The 18,991-nt window shown below is 33.7% G+C and overlaps 2 protein-coding genes across 4 annotated transcripts; both read left to right on the forward strand.

Moving 5' to 3' along the window:
• LOC107643926 (E2F transcription factor-like E2FE) lies at positions 3,851 to 10,010 on the forward strand. 3 transcript variants are annotated; one of them, XR_001621156.2, is made up of 12 exons: positions 3,851 to 4,099; positions 4,210 to 4,277; positions 4,364 to 4,416; positions 4,554 to 4,631; positions 4,822 to 4,878; positions 5,215 to 5,320; positions 5,548 to 5,615; positions 5,775 to 5,847; positions 5,963 to 6,024; positions 6,646 to 7,084; positions 8,777 to 8,840; positions 9,684 to 10,010. XR_001621156.2 is itself a non-coding variant. In XM_016347684.2 (11 exons), the coding sequence occupies exons 1-11, from the start codon at positions 3,999 to 4,001 to the stop codon at positions 9,770 to 9,772; spliced, it is 1,194 nt and encodes a 397-aa protein (XP_016203170.1). In that variant the 5' UTR covers positions 3,852 to 3,998; the 3' UTR covers positions 9,773 to 10,007. The 3 variants fall into 3 exon arrangements, 1 of the variants encoding a protein (XP_016203170.1); XR_002363451.1 differs by having other exon boundaries at positions 8,777 to 8,833; positions 9,684 to 10,007; XM_016347684.2 differs by lacking the exon at positions 8,777 to 8,840 and having other exon boundaries at positions 3,852 to 4,099; positions 9,684 to 10,007.
• Positions 14,167 to 14,799, forward strand: LOC107640964 (protein MAIN-LIKE 2-like). Its single transcript, XM_016344470.1, has one exon. The coding sequence runs from the start codon at positions 14,167 to 14,169 to the stop codon at positions 14,797 to 14,799; it is 633 nt and encodes a 210-aa protein (XP_016199956.1).

The raw sequence follows: 18,991 nt of genomic DNA on the forward strand, positions 1-18,991 counted from the left end.
CTCGTTCTTCATCTTATGAATTGAGGGTGACCCGTGATAATCACCCTTGCTCTACATGGGTTCCGTACGATTCCTGACCCGGATATCGTTGAACTAAAGCTAGAGATTGCATTGCGAATTCCAATAGAGCATCTGAGCAACTTTGGATATGTGACATATAATCCCGTTGACTATGGGTGCATGAGCGAGGTTTCTGTGGTGTTAAGGCTAGAGTCAGAGAAGCACCACTCTCTGATTTGGAAGATCTGCCTTGTCTGTGGCACCTTGAATAAGATCGTGGAGGGGAGTGGATTACTTAGAGCTTCATCTTCTACTACAGTGAGAAACCTAGAGGTGACTTGATGAGAGGACATGAGTCATCTCAACGTGGTAGATTGCTGTAGTAGAGGAGGTTAACTTGATGAGGGGATATGAGTTAATAATCACTTACGGTTGTCATTGAAGGAATCAGAAGGTTATTGAAGAAGACAATAAGAAAAGTTAATCTGGAAAGACAAAGCATCTCCGAAGCCTCTACCATTCTATCACTATTGAATTCCTATCTACCTAGTAACGTTCTATTTATCTATTTTATATGCTTTCGTGACAAACTATAATTTCTATCCGCTTAACTAAGATCTGCAAGGTATCCACTGCTTGCTCAAACCAACAATCTCCGTGGGATCGACCCTCGCTCACCTGAGGTATTACTTGGACGACCCGGTATACTTGCCGGTCTATCTGTCCGAATTCTGCGGAACCAATTTCGTGCACCATGAGGTTTGTAAGAAAAATTCAGTGAAAGATAAAAGGCAGTGAGCAATATTAGAGAAAAAGCCATAGATGTCTCAAAGTTTCTTTGTACATCTGTCTGTTGTGTATCATGATCCTGTGGAGATTTTCTTGCAAGTTGGGTTAGTACTTTGCTGTTAAAAGCTAGATTAAGGTCTAGTCAAATTCAGATTGGGGTTAGAATCTGGATTTGTCCCAGATAGGAATGGGTAGTTCCTAGGGAGAAATTGGTATTTGTAATGTTGTGAAAACATAGTGAAATTCCTTCATTATTGTGATGGAGACTAGATGTAGGCTACATTGCACCTAGTAGTTGAACCAGGATACATCTGGTGTTACTTCATCTTCCCTACTCCTTTCTCTATTTCTGTTTATCAGGAGACAAAAACAAAAGTGTCTCTCAACTCGGCACGAGACAAAACAAAAGTGTCTCTCAACTTGACATGAGACAAAAAGCAGAAATATCTCTTGAAGTTACATGAAAATCAGTAATTAATATTCATTAAAAAAGGGCTAAGATTCAACCCCCCTTCTCTTAGCCACTGATTATCATCACCCAATAATTTTGTTGCTTCACCATCAAATAGTACAAAAGTTGTTGTAGCACTTTGATCTGGAACCTTTAATTGAATTTTGAACCTAAAATAAGTATTGGGTTAGTAACCAATAGTTTGATAGATGGGATTATGAAAAATATATAGAGTTACCTTATTGTTGGATATTGTGATGTTTGATTACATGTGCCATAAATGCAGTTGCCATAAATGTAGTTGTCTCCTTTTTTTTATATACTTTCTTCTGACACTTTTCACATTTAACCTAGTTCCATCCAAATTTGTCATTAATTCCGTTTATAGTTGCTAAAATTGTGAAGATCTTTTCCTATTCCAATATTCAATTTATGTTATCATTAGGTATATGGTATTTGAGTAAGTATGAATATATGATGCATGTTGTGAGTTTTTTTGTCATACTTGATCATCAGATTCTCATTGCATGGTCATTAGATCTTGGATAGTTATTCAATTTCTAATCATTATGCTTTGAAGATTTATGTTGACATTGTCTTGGCTTGGTATCTCCATTATTTCTTCATGATGATCAGTCCTATTTAGAATTTTTTTTATCTTTATTAAATTAAATAATTAAATAAATGAATTAATTTTTGAGAGACTTATTAGTTATAAAATATCCATAAGTCAACTGTGCGAATTCTTCAGTTTGTGATTGATGTAGATTTTTGTACTTGAAGTTGTGCTAACCGAATAATCACCTAAAATATTATAATATATAATAGGTTATATAAAATAAAATTGTGTTGTATTTGTCACATTTAATGTATTATATAAAATATAATTGTTTGAATTAAGAAAAACAATAGATTTAAATTTTTTTGAAAAAGATCTTATCTTTGTATTCACTAATCAATGTTGACGTGAGTGCAATAATTTTTTAGCCCTTTATTTGTGTTGTAATTTTTTTGTTTATCTAACTTGAGAGATTTTTCCACAACGTGACTTTTAATACGATATTCCTAAAATTATTAATATCTTGTTAATAACTATATATATAAATGAAAAATAAATTGCTTGTATATTTTTTTACTCTTTAAGTATCAATTCCATTAGTCATATTTTTGTGGGTTTTTCTTTAATATCTACTTGTTCTTCTTCTTTTAGTGCATGCAATTTTTCAATGACATCTACAATAAAAAGAACAAAAAATGTGTAGATTTTTTTTTGAATAAGTTATTTTTAATAAGAATAATTGAAATAGTATAAAGTGAATTGACCTGTTAATATTTTTTTTGACCCACTCTGTCTCAAGTGATACAAATTCAAAATAGTGTTGAAGAATGTTCAAAATTGAATCTTTAATTTCTTTCACAACAGTTATGAGTAAAAAATTTACTTTTATTGTATCTTTAATTGGTCTATATAAATTATTTGCATTTTATATTTTCAAATTTGTTATAGTATAGTCTTTTTCTTCTTGTAACAAATGTTTGAATTTGTTCATCATATTTTTCTTCACAATTATATGAAGAGATGTTCCTTGTGGTGTTAGTAAATCATAGTTAATAATTAGTTAAAAAAATTGATTATATTTATTTTTTTTAAGTTATTAGAAAAAGAACAATGAATAGCATATTGAAAGAAGTATAATTTTAACGATATTAAAATACAATTATATATAAAGTATTATAAAATAATATAAAAGTATAAAAAACAAAAATAATTAAAGTATGTTTTCGTGAATTCAATTTAAAAATACAATAAATATAATTATTTCTAAGCAAAGAGACTCTTCTTTATTTGTGGGTGTTAATGTTTTTCATAGACGAATTATACGAACTTTGATAAACCAATTGTCTATTTGTTTGGTGATATTGTCTAACGAATGATGCTTCACTGAGTAAGTTTAAGATGTTGTGTAGTTCGAAAATAAACTTTTTATGCTAAATTTGATGTTATTTGAAGGAATAGTGATAAGAGATTTATATAAGTAATTAAAATAGTATGGAATTTGAATATTTGTAACATAAAATTTATTATGATTAATAATATTATTATGACATTTGTAATATGGATGTTTATTACATTTAATGATTTATTTATAGAAATTAATAAATTAATTATTGAGGGTATAAATTTATTATATTGTTTATAACAGTAAGATATAATAAATATAGAGATATGAATTCAATGTCTTTGTAGGTTATAAATTTGGTTAGACACTATTAATTTTAATTATTTTTGCATTTTTTAAATTTTTTGTATATTTTATTTTTTTTGTTGATTTAAAAATAATAGTTAATTTAGTAAAAATTGAGTGATTAATTCTAAAATTTTGTCAAATAAACAAAAAAAATATATCTTAAAAATAATATAGATAAACTTATTCATTTATTTTTATATATTAAGAACAAATAGATACCTAACAACAAACTACTCTCATTTCGTCCGGGTAAAGTTTTCCTTCCAATATACTGGAGGCTATAGGCAATTCATATGGTGGAAAAGTTCCCGCTTGTTAAAACTTTGAAATAACGACAAAAACAAAAAACATAAAAATAAAAAATAGAAACACAGCAGACAAACAAAGAAAACACATACGCCATGTTCCAAAATCACAGCCCCGCCATTTCCCTCCTTTCTCCATCTCATCATTCATCCTTCCCCACTTAACTCTTCTCTCTCTCTTTTTCTCTCTCTTCCTTCAGATCCATGTCTTCTCCAACACATACACCAACACCAACCATGGATCCCTCTTCACGCCACTACTCGTACAATCGCAAACAGAAATCCCTCGGCCTCTTGTGCACCAAGTATTCCATTCTTTCCTTTTTTTCCCCCCCTCTTTCTTGATACTAATTTTCTTACACCTGCTCCTTCTGTATATTTTAAATTAAAAGTATCAAATTTTGTTTGGGTGCAGTTTCTTGAAATTGTATAATAAGGACAGCATCCACTTGATCGGCCTCGACGATGCAGCTTCTCGATTAGGTATTTTATGACCTTCGATACCTAATTACTAATTTCTAATTATTGTTTTTCAATTTTTAATTGTTTTCCGGGGGCAAAATTTTCAGGTGTTGAGAGGCGGCGGATCTATGATATAGTGAACGTCTTAGAGAGTGTCGGGGTGAGGTTTCTTGTTATATTTATTTAGTTTAGTTATTTCTTGAAACAACCTTAATTTTTGTTTCAAAACTTTGTATTAATGATAATAATTGGTTCTTAGTTGTTTGTTTGTTTCGTTTAATGTTGGTTGACTTGTAGGTGCTTTCTAGAAAAGCTAAGAATCAGTATACTTGGAAAGGGTTTGCTGCTATTCCTGGGGCTTTACAAGAACTCAAGGTGATTTTTACCCTAATTTTGAAATTGAATTGTCTGTGCTTTTGTTTCTTCTACTCTTTTCTGCTTTATTTTTTATTTTTTAAATTTAAATTTGAATCACTGTTTTAAATGCAACTTATTTTTATCTTTTTTGCTTATTTATCCCGGGAGTTGGACATTAATGCTTATTTCTACCTTACCTTTTTTTCAGGACGAGGGTTTGAGGGAGAATCCCTATGGTTTTGATGGTGATAATGAAATTGCAAAAGTAGAATTTCTTTCTTATTCTCCTCTAGTGATGTTATTTTTATTTTATTCTATATTACTTGCTTTGATAAATAATCATTTCTCACAATGAGAAGTTTTAAATGCCGACAACTTTAATTATTAAAAATATAAACAAATTCGATACTCATTAAAGATTGGATTGGTTTGATGAAGCTATCCAAAATGTTTGACAAAACTTATCAAATTATCTATTTGATGAGTATTGAGTTAGTTTACATATTTTGTAGTTAAAATTGATATCATTTAAATCTTGGATGGTTTAATGATGTGGTAGTTGATTCCTACTTCCTACTTAGCATATGAATTTCTGTGATAGTTGTCAGATGACGAGGATGATGAAGAAACAATGTCAAATCCCAGTAATGGAAGTCAGAATGACAAATCAAATCCCGATGCCTCACTTATAAAATCATTGAAGCCTGGTATCTTCTATTTTATTTTCAGTTAATTATATATTTGGCAGAATTTTTGGAGTTATAATACGAAACTACTTCGGTCCAACATAGGTAATCTTGTTTAGTTAAGATTTGGATTATTTATTTGGTGTTGAAATATTCCCCAACAGTAACATTAATGGAATATTGTTATCTTGAGACGGACACTGCTGCTATAAATTTATAAAATTTCTTATTTATTTATTTTTGGGCAGAAAACAGAAGGGAAAAATCTCTGGCGCTTCTTACTCAAAATTTTGTCAAGCTCTTTGTCTGCTCTAATGTGAGTGTTTCTATAAGTTTCTTGTATATTTATAAGAGTTTAATTTGATGTTTAAATATTTATCCATTCATCCAATTAAATATTTATGACAGTACTTAACTTCTTTTATTATTACCGATTGACTTTTTAATGTCCAAATTTCCATCAATCGTTCTTCAGATCGAAATGATTTCCCTTGACGAAGCTGCAAAGCTGTTGCTTGGAAATGCCCATAATACATCAATAATGAGAAGTGAGTAAAATACTATATTACAATTCAGATTTTGATCCTTTTCTAAGAAGCATGGAACTTTTTCACTTACATTCTTTACTTTTAATTATGTTTTCCACACATTTTGGACTTTCAGCAAAAGTCAGACGCTTATATGATATTGCAAATGTTTTGTCCTCCATGAATCTAATCGAGAAGGTGATATTCTTCATAGTTTTCATTTTCAAAATTTAGCTCAAAAATATTGTAGTGGGGTTAGTTATATTGTTGTATGCTCATGAAACACGCACACGCACACGCACACGCACACACACATTTATTAATTTTAGTCAATATTTTGGGACTAATACCTTATTTTTATATTATTAGAATTTAGGATTTTAGTGTTTAAGATTTAGAATTTAGTCCTCAGTGTTTAGAGTTGGCTAATTATCTGTTAGCCTTCTATACATAGATTAATCTCATAATCATTTTCAAAATCACAAGAAAAGTTTTATAGTGATAAAAAATTTCTTTAAACCTTAAGTTTAAGAAATATCTAAGAGAGTAAACACCAAATCATCTTTTGAAGGACAGTCCTGTTCTTAATTAAAATTAAATTACAACCCGGTCCTCAAGTACGAAAAATGGCACCATGTTTTGTTATGGTTGATTAAAGAGAGGATTGTTAATTGAGAAAATAGTTAGCGACTGAATTACATTTCACTCTACCTAAAATTTATTTCCTTTAAAAATCAACATTATATTTGATAATGTGTTCTAGATCATGACATTACATTAATTAATCAATCTCACCATGACTCTACTAAATTGATGCAGACCCATACAACAGACACAAGAAAACCAGCATTCAGGTGGCTTGGTTTAAGAGGGAAACCATGGAGTGAGTCAGGTGACTCTGCTCTAAATTCGAATCACAGTGGCGAGTCAAGGAAAAGGATGTTTGGTGAAGACATCACCAACATTAGCTTCAAGAGGAACAAAGTGGATCTGTCTATGAATGCTGAGAATAGCTGCAAGAGTTACTCCAAGATGCAAGACCAACTCGAAAACGACGATGATAGTTGTTGGCAAGCTCACACGGATAAAGGCACCGTGAAACAAGAAGGAAAACAGAATTCAAAGGGCTACCATTTTGGTCCTTTTGCTCCAGAGTATGTTTCCAAGAATGGTGGAGCCTCTGAGAATACTAATGTGAAGCAGGTTCATGATTGGGAGAGTCTCTCAAATGTGTATCGTCCTCGGTATCAAAATCAAGGTAACATTTAATTTTGATCTTTGATTCATTTCTTAGTTTTGTATAAAGAATGGAAACTAAGATGGCTCTTAGTAACTAACTTTTCTTTACTTTCTTCAGCACTAAATATAAATATTTATTTCTTTAATATATACATTTTTTTTTTCTTTTGGAAAACTTCATTCGTTTTAGGGAATGTAGAGAAATACATGACATTTTCCTTTTACAAATTTTAATATATTCCATAACCAAATCCTGGAACATAGATTACAACTTCAGGAGAGTATTCGACACGAATCAGACATGAGGGATGGACTAAGGTTAAAATTATAAGACCAAGTTAGATATAATTTAAAAAAAAAAACATTACTTACAATATCGTTTATGAAAAATCAGCCTATATATCTGTCTATATTTATATGCATTTCACACATTTTTCCAACAAAGCAATCAACCACCAAAATAAATTTTTATCACAGTAAAATTAGACATTCAATAGTAGAATAATCAAAATTTTTTGCAGCAATACAATCAAAATTTTATGACCACCAAAATCAATCAAAGCAGTATATTTTTATTGTAAATATGAATCTAGTTTAATTATATTATTTATGAAGTTTGACTGTAAGTGTGAATCAAGTTTGATTATATTATATAGAGTAATGATATTGTTTTTAAAGTTTGACTATAAATGCATATATATAGTTATTTTGTATTTCAATATATATTCATATACGAGTGAATAATTTTTTGTATCAATGTACAATGATCTTTTATATATAACTTTTCTTCACACTATTAAGTATGGCTAAAAAGGGGTTGATTAATCTGAGACAATTGTACCCATGACTATGCTGGACAAATTCTTTGAAACTTTTTTTGATGGTATTCCTTTTGTTTTCTTTTCATTAATGGCCTTATTTATTAAAGTTTTGTTTTTTCTTGTAAATTCTCCATTGTTGAGGTAAAATTTTAAATCAGGAGTGGTGTTGGTAGTGAGGGAAGAGAATCAGAAAGCGAACTTATAAAATGGTACACAACACATTACACAATGTGCTAACTAAGCTTTATATACAAGCTATTATGAGACTAGCTAAGATAACCGTTAACTAAATAACTAACTATAGTTAATCTTATGAGTTAACTTATCATCTAACAACCTGCCAGTGTGGCAGTTACAATCTGTTACAGCTGTATAAAAGTCTGCTCTCACTAACCAGCAATAACTACCAAACTAGTTTGATAGTTTCAAGTATTGTAAGATGCAGCAAAACCAATTAAGTTAAGGCGGTGTGGCTTGGAGCTTGTTACTAGCAAACAATTTTAAATTGAATATATGCCCATGATTACCAAAGAAAATAGCTGTTAGAAATATATGTTTAACTGTCATCACACCCATATAATGTGTTTTAACTTGACCATTAATATTTGTTCTTTGTTTGTTTGTTTGTTTGTTTGTTTGTTTGTTTGTGTTGTTTGGTTTTGCTTCTTTCCTTTTTTTCCCCCTTTTTATTAAGGGGGAAAAAAAGAATATCCTCTAATGTTTTGTAAATATTTCACTGCAAAGTCACAAATTTGCATGACACAGCAACCTGCAAACCAGCTAACCATGCTGATCCTTAACTACACAAAAAATAAAAAATGGGCAAAATTTTTTAAAGATGCAGTTTTAATGAGAAAATCTCTAAAATGGTCTCTATCTCTCATTATCAGATTGACTCACATTCCTCCTTTGTGTGGTTTGGCTACACCAAGCTTGAAAATAGCAAGGTCTATGGTAAATTACGGTTACTTATGAATTTATTTTTTTTTTCTTTTTTGTTTTTTGGGGGGAGGGGGGGGGGGGGTTTCAATTAGTCCCATTAATTTGATCGCACATCTTTACATATATCATTCAGAGTTGATGCAGCTTCATGCTATTTACATCCACTTTTGTCATTGTAAATTAATTAATGTGATTATTATTTGTACTTAAATACATTGATTGAAAAGTCACCAAAAAATACATTGATTGAAAATGAGAGTTTAATTTTGTTGTATTAGCGGTGTAAAATCTTTTACACCGTCATCCAATCATATCTGCTATTTGTACATTAAAAAATAAATGTTTTAGAACAAGAATTGTATTTAGATACATTGATTTACTAACTTTTTAATAATCTTGTCTGAGCAGTTTATTAAACAATTCTATCGATATTATTCCTGATCAAAGAAGTTTTTATTACTTTGCTTTAAATGCATTTGATTTCAGAACTTAAAATACCTTAATTGTTTAGATTTTCTTAGCCTCACTTTGAGTTGACTATCTTGCATAACTATTAACTGGTAGTAGATCTTTCGTGTAATTAAGTGGGAGATTAAAATTGCAAGTCTTGTTAAAAAAATCAAATGTAGAAAGTTTTGATGATAAAGACAAGTTTAAGTTTCTTTCAAATGTTTTAGCAGTACTTTTGATTTTTGAGCATTGACATGATCATGAACAAACTCAATGGCATTGTGTGATCCGTTTAGTCAACTCTCCAAATGTGATAAAGCATTTTTCTGCTTTTGATTTCTTATCAAGTGGCAATAAAATTCCTGCTTCAAGCTTTGAAGCTAATCTGATGAGTTTTTGATGCAGCTTTGAGAGACCTCTTCTCCCACTACATGGAAGCATGGAAATCTTGGTACTCTGAAGTTGCAGGGAAAAGGCCAATACAAATTTTATAGTTTACTTGTGTCCAGCAATGACAAATAATAGTGCAGCTTTTCTTAAGAGATGATGATTTCATTAGGATCATGGATGCATGTTCTCCATGCACCAACACTAGAATTTCTGTGTAAGGATTTTCTTTAAATTATTGAACCCGTCTGAATGACATCTGCTCTGTATTTCTTGCAGATTCTTGTTTAGAAGCACTGTAAATTTTGGGCTTTTTTTAGCTTTAAACCTATGCATTTCGTTTGTCTCACGGCTGAACTATTCCAGAACTAGTGCCTTCTGTGTGTCATGGGGGTTCGGCTATATTTTTATGTTGGTTGCCGAAGACCTAACACAACCCTCCTTTATCCGGGCTTGGTTGCCTTCTGTGTGTAAGGAAGGAAAATGCTTTGATTTAGGTTTGCTTTCGGCATTGATGTGTAGGTTATTTGAAAACAGGACAAAAAGTTAATACACAAAATGCTATGGGAAGAACCCTAATTGAGTTTCCAACACCTAAAGGAAAAAAAATTACTAAATTGGCTTAAAAAAGTTGATATTGGGCTCATTTGTGTGAATTTCACAAATATGGGTCTTTTGTGAATTTATCAAACATGGGGCATTTTCAAAAAAGATAAAATGGAGGGGTGAATTGCAATTTTTAAATTTCATTTTTCTTTTAATTTTAAAAAATAGGAATTCAAAACAATTTAAACTCAAAAGAATGGATTTTTAGTCAATTTAGTAATTTTCAAAACAATTCAAAATTATAAAGATGAATAGAATAATTAAACCCTTTTTTTTTAATCTCATTTACTAAATTCTATATTCTTTCCTTTGATAGAGAAGAATGGGGAATGATAGATGAAGAAAAGAGAGTGGGTGAATGGATTTTACTAAATAATTTCACAAACATTTTTTATTGAATTATAAGTTAAGTCCATTTTGTTCCTTAAATTGGTGAGTTGTACCCATTTAGTCTTTAAGATTTCAATTGTTATAATTTGATCCTTCAGATTTGAAAAAGTGCACATTAGTCCCTTGTATATTTTTCGTCACTAGAGTTTAACGTCATTAGTGACGTGGCCTAACCTTTGCTACTGGATATATTAATGGCTAGTTGAACTAGATAAAAATATAATTGCACTTATTTGGTCCCTTTTATCTTTTATAACCTAAATCATAAAACATTGTTTCTAATCTTCATTCTTCTAGAAGAAGTTAGAATGTTTATTATGAGATCCATAACAAAAAATAAAATAGATTGGATAAGATGAAAAAAAAAGAATCAAATAATTGGCTACCAATCTTGACTGGAGATAATGTTTACGAGACGTTTAAGGTCCACAGATATCCAACAAATATGGTGGTTGACTTGAGGAAGAAATTATGTATCTACCAATTCTAAATGCTAACATATTATTTTTTATACAATATTCATTATTATTAATTCATAAAAAATAAATTTCGTTTATAATAGCTTAGTTTAGTTTATTAATTAAACTCTCAATCCATAAGGATATTATATCATCATGCATGTGCTGCTTTTGGCAAGGGTCAATAAAACTATAAGAGGCCAAAGGAATTTTGTCACAAATGGGTGACGATAGATGCATATAGGGATATTTATGCACATCATATAAATTCATTGTCTGACCAATCTCTGGGAAAAGTCTGAGTATAGTAGGCTACAATCACCAAAGAATAAAAGAAAGCCTAGATCATTAGCAATGAAAAGGAGAAAAGATTCGGATGAAGGTAATGGAGGAAATAAGAAATCTAAGCCTAGTGGGATATTGAAGAGGTAACTTAAACCATTCACTTGCAGATACTGTTTACAAAAGGGACACACTAAAAGGGATTGTCCTAAGAAGAGGAGTGCTGATGTAGCTACTGCTATAACAACTGCAACTGCTACTAAGAAAAAGGGGTAACAATGAAAAAAATGGTGTATAAGAAGCTGTTGCTCATTCAAGTGTTGCACCATAAATTGCTGCTAAACCTAAACCCTAACAAGAACTTGCTTATGACTTAAATAATGCACCACAACCTACTCAAGCTCCTTCTCCAAATGGTGCATCTCAGCCTACTAATGTCCAGGAAGTTGAGATTGAACTATCTCAACGAAATTACTATGATGCACAAGACTCTCAAGAGGTGGTTCAATTTTACTATATCTATTTAATTTATGTTTATTTGCACAATTTGATTAAAGTTTTTTAATCATTCCTTCAAGTAGGCACTACCAATAAGGCCACCTAAATTACAAAGTAGAAGGAAGTCCTTACCACCACCTGGTTCTGTGCCTGTAGATCCATTTGCAAAGAGCAAGCTCAGCCACATCTTACAAATTAGCCAGTTTCAAGAAGTTTGTGCCAACTTCCAGATTCAAGCAACTACACAAAAGAAGAAGTGATCATGTGGATGTATTTGTATAGTCTATTGTGGATAATGTTAGTATTACGGCACTATGCTTTTTGTTTTGCTTTTGATGGATGGATATTGTCTGTAATTAAAATCCCTTATTTTTGATGTTTTGTTGGACAAGAATTGGTATCTTATTCTGTGAAAAATGTTACTCTTGGTTGCAGATATTACGATATTGATATAGAGTAAATAGTCATTTTTGATTATAAAAAATTAAGCCGCTGACAATACTGATCATGAATAATTTAAATAACTTTGTAATCATCGAAGATTTATTCCGTTTAACATTTCTAACCAAACATCAATTTGTAAGATGCGCCATTTGTTTAACTTCTGACATGGTTGTTACTAATCCAACGTATTAATATACTATTTTAATTTGAAAATAAAATAATAATTCTATTTCGGGCAACTTTGGGCAGCAAAAGCAAAAACCTTTTCTTAGTTCATATTGTTTTTACTAAATTCGCTATCCTCTCCGTCATAATCAATAATCATAATAAAAAAGTAAAAGGAACCCAAATTAAAATCGTTTTTTTCTCTGGGTATTTACTTTCTCCCTCTCCTTTTGAGTGATTGGAACCAACAGATAATATCGCCAACCTCATGCTTCTAATTATTTGTAGATGGGAGAAATCGAAGAAATTGCAATTGATGTTTGGTATGTCTCCAAATTCTTTTTTGTTTTTTAATTCCCACTCACAACTTCAGTTTTTCATGCATGTCGACAGGGGAGACCTTTTTGCAGATGATGACAGCAAAGATCGACATGGCAACATGAAGAGGATGGATACGCGAGAGAGAGGGCCGCTATAGAGTGAGGAACGACGAAGACAGGACATTCGCAAACGAAGAATGCCAGTGAAGAGTGAAGAAGTCCGTTGGGTTAGAGGAGAATGGCAACCACCGTTGATGGAGAAGTTTTTTCTCTATGCGCTAACTCTAACCCTTTTGTGTTTCAACTTTGGAACCCAAAACTCTCAGTTCTCACTTCTCACTCAGGACAAAAGTGAACTATTATTTTATTTTCAAATTAAAATAGTATATTAACACGTTGTATTAGTAATATTCACATGAGAAGCTAACAACGCATCTCACAAATTGACATCTGGGTAGAAATGTTAAACAGAGTAAATATTTTATGCTTACAAAATTTATTTAAATTATTCATGGTTAGAATTCGGATTTTTTTATTTAAATTAAAAATATATAATATTTACTGATTTAAATAAACATACAACTATTTACTAAAATACATTTTGGGTTACATTTTGGATGCAATGGGGGAAACCACACTAAAAGCGTATCATGGATGCACTGCTACCGTGTTGTGACACGCCACGTACTAGTCATATCTCGGATGCACCCGAGATATGAACAAAATTATATCTCGGATGCAGCGCATCCGTGATATGATCATAATTAGTTTTTACTCACTGCATCCGAAATATGCACATTTAGAGTGATCAGGGGCAGTGCATCCGAGATATGGTCTGGGGCGTATATAAACCCACAGCATCCGAGATCAGCGTGGATTAGGGTCATTTTTTTCAAACTTTGAGATTCTGCACGTGTGAAAGCGAGATTCTTCACGAGCTATGGCCCCCGAGCATATGTCCGCATAGGAGACATTAATAGGCTGAATGATACTTGGCATGTAGCTGGAGCGTTGGACTTTGAGGTTAGTGTTTAATAGTTTTTTTTTAATTTAAATCGGTAAATGTTATATTTTTTAATTTAAATAAAAAAATATCCGTGTTTAATAGGTTTAAAATTTGTAGATTTATATAATTATCTTGCAATGCGTTTAGGGTGTTAGTCTTTAGTGACTTAGAAATTTATATATTTCTGTTACATTTAACGTAAACGCATAGGTTGGTACATTATAGGTTGTAGTACTGTTTAGGGACAATTAATGATTTAGATATAACTAATTTGCGTTAGTTATCTGTTTTGGGAATTGCAGTGACCACGGTTACTTTTCCCACGCCATGTGATGCTAGGTCTTCCGCCGCCACCCATCCTACTTTCCTATATAAGGGAGGCTGGATTTGGGCATGCAGTGGAGTTGAAGGACTTTTTGTTTGACAGGTGCTTGATCTATGCAATTGTCGAGCAGTGGAGGCCGGAAACGTATACATTCCACCTTTTGTGGGGTGAGGCCAGCATTACGCTTGAGGATGTTGCCTACCACACTGGACTACGCACTGCCGGAGAGCCTGTTGGGGGTTGTACTAGAGACTTCCAGCGGTGGCATGGGCACCCGACATGGGAGTGGGCTGAGGACTTATTAGGGGCCAGGCCGCCACCACCACAGCAGGAAGGGAGGCAGGTGTTTGCAGTCAGGATGACATGGCTCAGGAACCAAGTGGCACATATCCCTGATGGGGCATCCCCGGAGACTCTCAGGCAGTATGCCCGATGCTACCTCATGATGCTTATTGGGGGGGTTTTTATTCACGGACAAGTTGGCAACACTTGTGCCGTTGAGATGGCTTCCACTACTAGAGGATTTCGATCGATGCAGCCAGTTGTCATGGGGGTCCGCACTTCTCTGGATCGTGACAGACATTGCAGGTTGCATGCCTCTTCTTTTATCATGGATATACCACAGGTTTCCGTGCTTTAGTCCAGCGGGTTACGACGTCGTCAAGTTCCCACTTGTGTCCAGGTATACGGAAGTTGTTATTAATTTGTTGATTATTATATGCTACACACCTAATATATGTTATCAATCTTTGCAGGTTGGCAGGGCTTGGGCAGCAGAGCCGAGATCATCATAATGGCAGGATACTTAGTTTGCGTCGTCGGATCGATGCGTTGACATTTGAGCAGGTATATCGTTCATTATTTTTCATTATTTTATGGTTGTATTTTTCATTATTTTACAATCTACCGTTGGTATATCGTTCATTATTTCATTATTTTGCAAACGGTTTCGCTGTACACCATACGACGATGCAGAGTTACGTCAGATTGCCCCAGATTGGCTCATGACTAATGCCGAGCTTTATACATGGAGGGCTGCCGTCCCTATCCTATCACATCGACAGGGTGAAGAGGCAGCTAGGGGGGCAGCAGCACATGCCCGCAGACTCAGTGAATGTTGATGAGTATCTCTTCAGGACGACCAGGGGAGATGACATCTGGTGGCCAGACCAGCATCGGTACTGGTACGATCTATTCAGGGGGCGTTACCAGCCGCAACACTTGGTTACTATCGACGGTCATCCGGATCTTTGCCCGACACAGGAGTACATCACCTGGTGGCAGCAGGCCTGCAGAGTGCGACATCTTTCCGGCGATGACATCCTGGCAGATCCCAGAGCAGCAGCCCCACCGGCTGATATCCTCCTTGCAGCTCCTGGTCACAGAGATGACTTACAGTTACTGCACGATGCCCCAGATCGGAGGCGACGGGCGAGGAGGCGACCTCGTGATGATGTCCAGAGACCAGCGCAATAGGCACATGGTCAGCGCGCCCGTAGGGACGGTGGGGATCCTTATGATGCAGACCAGCAGTTGTCAGATGAGGAGGCTGAGTATGCCCGACAAGAGGAGGTACATGAGGATGTCATTCCCGATGCGCATGCAGAGCATCCCTCTGACGCATTCTTCGTTGACCATGAGGCTAACGTTGCTTCGAGGCTTATGCGGGGTACCTCAATTGACCACCCAACTGATGATAGAGCTTGGGAGCAGCCCCAGTTCGACATTGGATCTGATGATATGATGGACATCGATGACATGTTCGAGATCCTCGGGGGACCCAGTCATGCGGTGGATGCCTTGGCCAGTTGTTATTGCCATAGGAGAGACGACACCGACATACCAGGGATGTCGAGCGGTGTTTCCATCCGGCATGGGACAGCTCCTCCAGGGCACTATCAGACTCCTCCACCACCACCGCACCAGTCAGGTTCTGCTCCGTCACCACACTTTCAGACTCCATCCCTACCACCGTCGACTCCACCATCTGGTACTATCTGGAGATCACCTCCTACGCCTCCTCCCATGATTCTATCAGCTCCTCTTCCGCCACCATACTAGCGTCCACCACTCACTTCCAGCCAGCCAGGTGTTCGTCCTCGTCCATACCGTCCTCCCAGGGTGTCCCGTCCTCGTGGATGTCGGACTGGACACCACTTGGATCTTGCCGCTGGATGGCGTTAGTTGCCATTAGTCATATATATATTATGCTTAATACTTATATTTATAGACCTTCATCAAATGTATGACTCTTTTTTAGTGCATCCAAATGTATAATTTGACTTGTTTATCCATGTAAATATATGTTTTTTTAAAAAAATATTGTAATGATTATAAATAAAAATTGTCATGCACACTTGACCATATCTCGGATGCATTGCCCCTGATCACTCTAATTGTGCATATCTTGGATGCAGTGGGTAAAAACTAATTTTGGTCATATCACGGATGCACTGCATTCGAGATATAGTTTTGTTCATATCTCGGGTGCATCCGAAATATGACTAGCACGTGGCGTGTCACAACACAGTAGCAGTGCATCCGTGATACGCTTTTAGTGTGGTTTCCCCCACTGCATCCGAGATGTGACCCAAAATGTATTTTAGTAAATAGTTGTACGTTTATTTAAATTAAAAAATATTATATATTTTTAATTTAAATAAAAAAAATCATGCATAAAAAGTTAAAAATGTTACCATGACAAATTTTTCTTTTATATGTCATACACTGTCTTCGCTTTCACACTAAATTCTACCTAAATCTTCAAGAACATCATAGCAGCCACCACTAACATTACAAACACAGCCAAAAGTAATAATTGAATCTATAATTTTTGAGTTCTCAATTCAGCTTCCAGTTTGTCAATTTTCCAAGCAAAATCTAGCCTAATTTGGTCAAATTCTCTTGTAGAATTCATATTTTCACTTCCACCCATCTTTTTCTTGTCTATTATCAGTCTATACAAACAATCCACACCACATCTTTTCAGTGTTCTGCAACAATGAATTTTTAGGAGTCAGACAAAACTTATTAATAAAGCTAAAATAATTAAGCACAATTTCTCACATTATAGTTTGGACATCCAAAAAATGGCTTGTTAAGGTTGGAATATGTCATTGACCAGCCAAGAACAGCGCGGCACCCGCAACCACACTACTTTGGTACTCTCGAAGCCCTAGTTCGATTTGGGGACCTAGTGGTTGAGCATATGGAACTCTGGCTACCACCTGAAATCATGATCCCAGACCTGCAGCGATGCAAAATAGAAAAGAACAACAACAAAAAGAAGAAGTAGAAGAAGATGAGGAAGAAGAAGAGAAAGATTGGAAATAATGTTCTGTGATTTAGGTTATAAAAGGAAAAAATGAACTAAATAAGAGCAATTATACTTTTATCCAACTTAGCTAGCCTTTAACATGTCCAATATGGCAAAGGTTAGGCCATGTCACTAACAGTGTTGAGCTCTGGTGACAAAAAATACATGAGAAACTAATGTGGTGCACTTTTCGAATATGAGGGAAGGAGGAGAAACCAAATTATAGCAATTAAAATCTTAAGAATTAAATCGATACAACTTCAAAAACCAAAGTAGAACTTAATTCCTAACATATATATTATCCAAACTATTACAATATATGAGCTTCGGGTCAACTTGATTTGAACTGCCAATTCATGGATCATCACCGAGTTAAGTTGAAGTTCTAAAGAATTGCTTGATAAAATAATCAAGTTAGGTTAGGTTTAGATTTAACTCAACTCATCCAACCCAACCTATGTGCATCCTTATTTTGAATTCCTCAACTTTTTAGTAAGAGTTGCATGAAAATGATTTAATTTTAAATTCTTATTTACACTAAATCCTGAATACATTTCCAACATAATGATACGAATTTTGTGGGATAAACGGAGAACTATCGTATACTAATTAGTCTAATTACAAGAGCAATAACTAAAAAAATAAAAGAAGGTTTTGTAAATATGGCTAAATCATTTATTCAGGAGATGCATCAAGAATTGGACAAGACAATGATTAACAATTATGGAAAGTCAAACGTCTTACTATTCAAGATGCATTGAAGACTCTCGTTAGTTAAGATGAATTAAATAGGCATCACTTTCTTAGTATTTATTTTATGTTTATTTTATTTTAGTTTATTTTAAGCCCAGTTACGCTTTGGCCCATTTTTATTTTAGTGAACTTATGAGTTAGGATTTTAAACTTAAGAGGTATAAAAACCCTCTAAAATCTGATAACCACTTTTTTTCTTAATTTTTTATGAATGAAAATTTCTTTGAGTTTCTTTGAGAAACTTGGGTGTGAACAAGAGAGATAGAGTGATTCCTTGCATCAGGAAATCAAATTGAGGTAGAAGAGTCCTTTCTTTGATTTTCCATCTTACTTTAAGTTACGTTCCGTATCATTTGGTATAAGATTTTAGGTATTAAATTAATCCTTATTAATCTATATTTGTTTTTCTTTATCCTAAAAAAAAGAAATCCTGCATCATTTCCTGCGTCGTCCATTGTTCATCTTCGTGGCTTCCTTCATCTCTTTTTGTTCCTTCTTGTTATTGTCTCTTTTATTGTTTATTATTTTCTTTCTATTCGTGGTTTTCTTTTATTTTCCCATAACATTAGCTTTTTTTGAAGGATCTCTTACCATTACCTTCTAATTCAAATTTTTGTACAAGTTAAATTGAAACATTTGGTGTCAAAAAAGAAAAAAGAAAAAAAAAGCATTCAGTGCAAAAAAATAGAGTTGTGTTATCGTAAAAAGAAACACTCAAAAAATAAAAAATAAAAAATAAAAAACAAACCTAAAAAATATCTTT

Source organism: Arachis ipaensis, chromosome B05, assembly GCF_000816755.2.
Source record: "Arachis ipaensis cultivar K30076 chromosome B05, Araip1.1, whole genome shotgun sequence".
Lineage (NCBI taxonomy): Eukaryota > Viridiplantae > Streptophyta > Magnoliopsida > Fabales > Fabaceae > Arachis > Arachis ipaensis.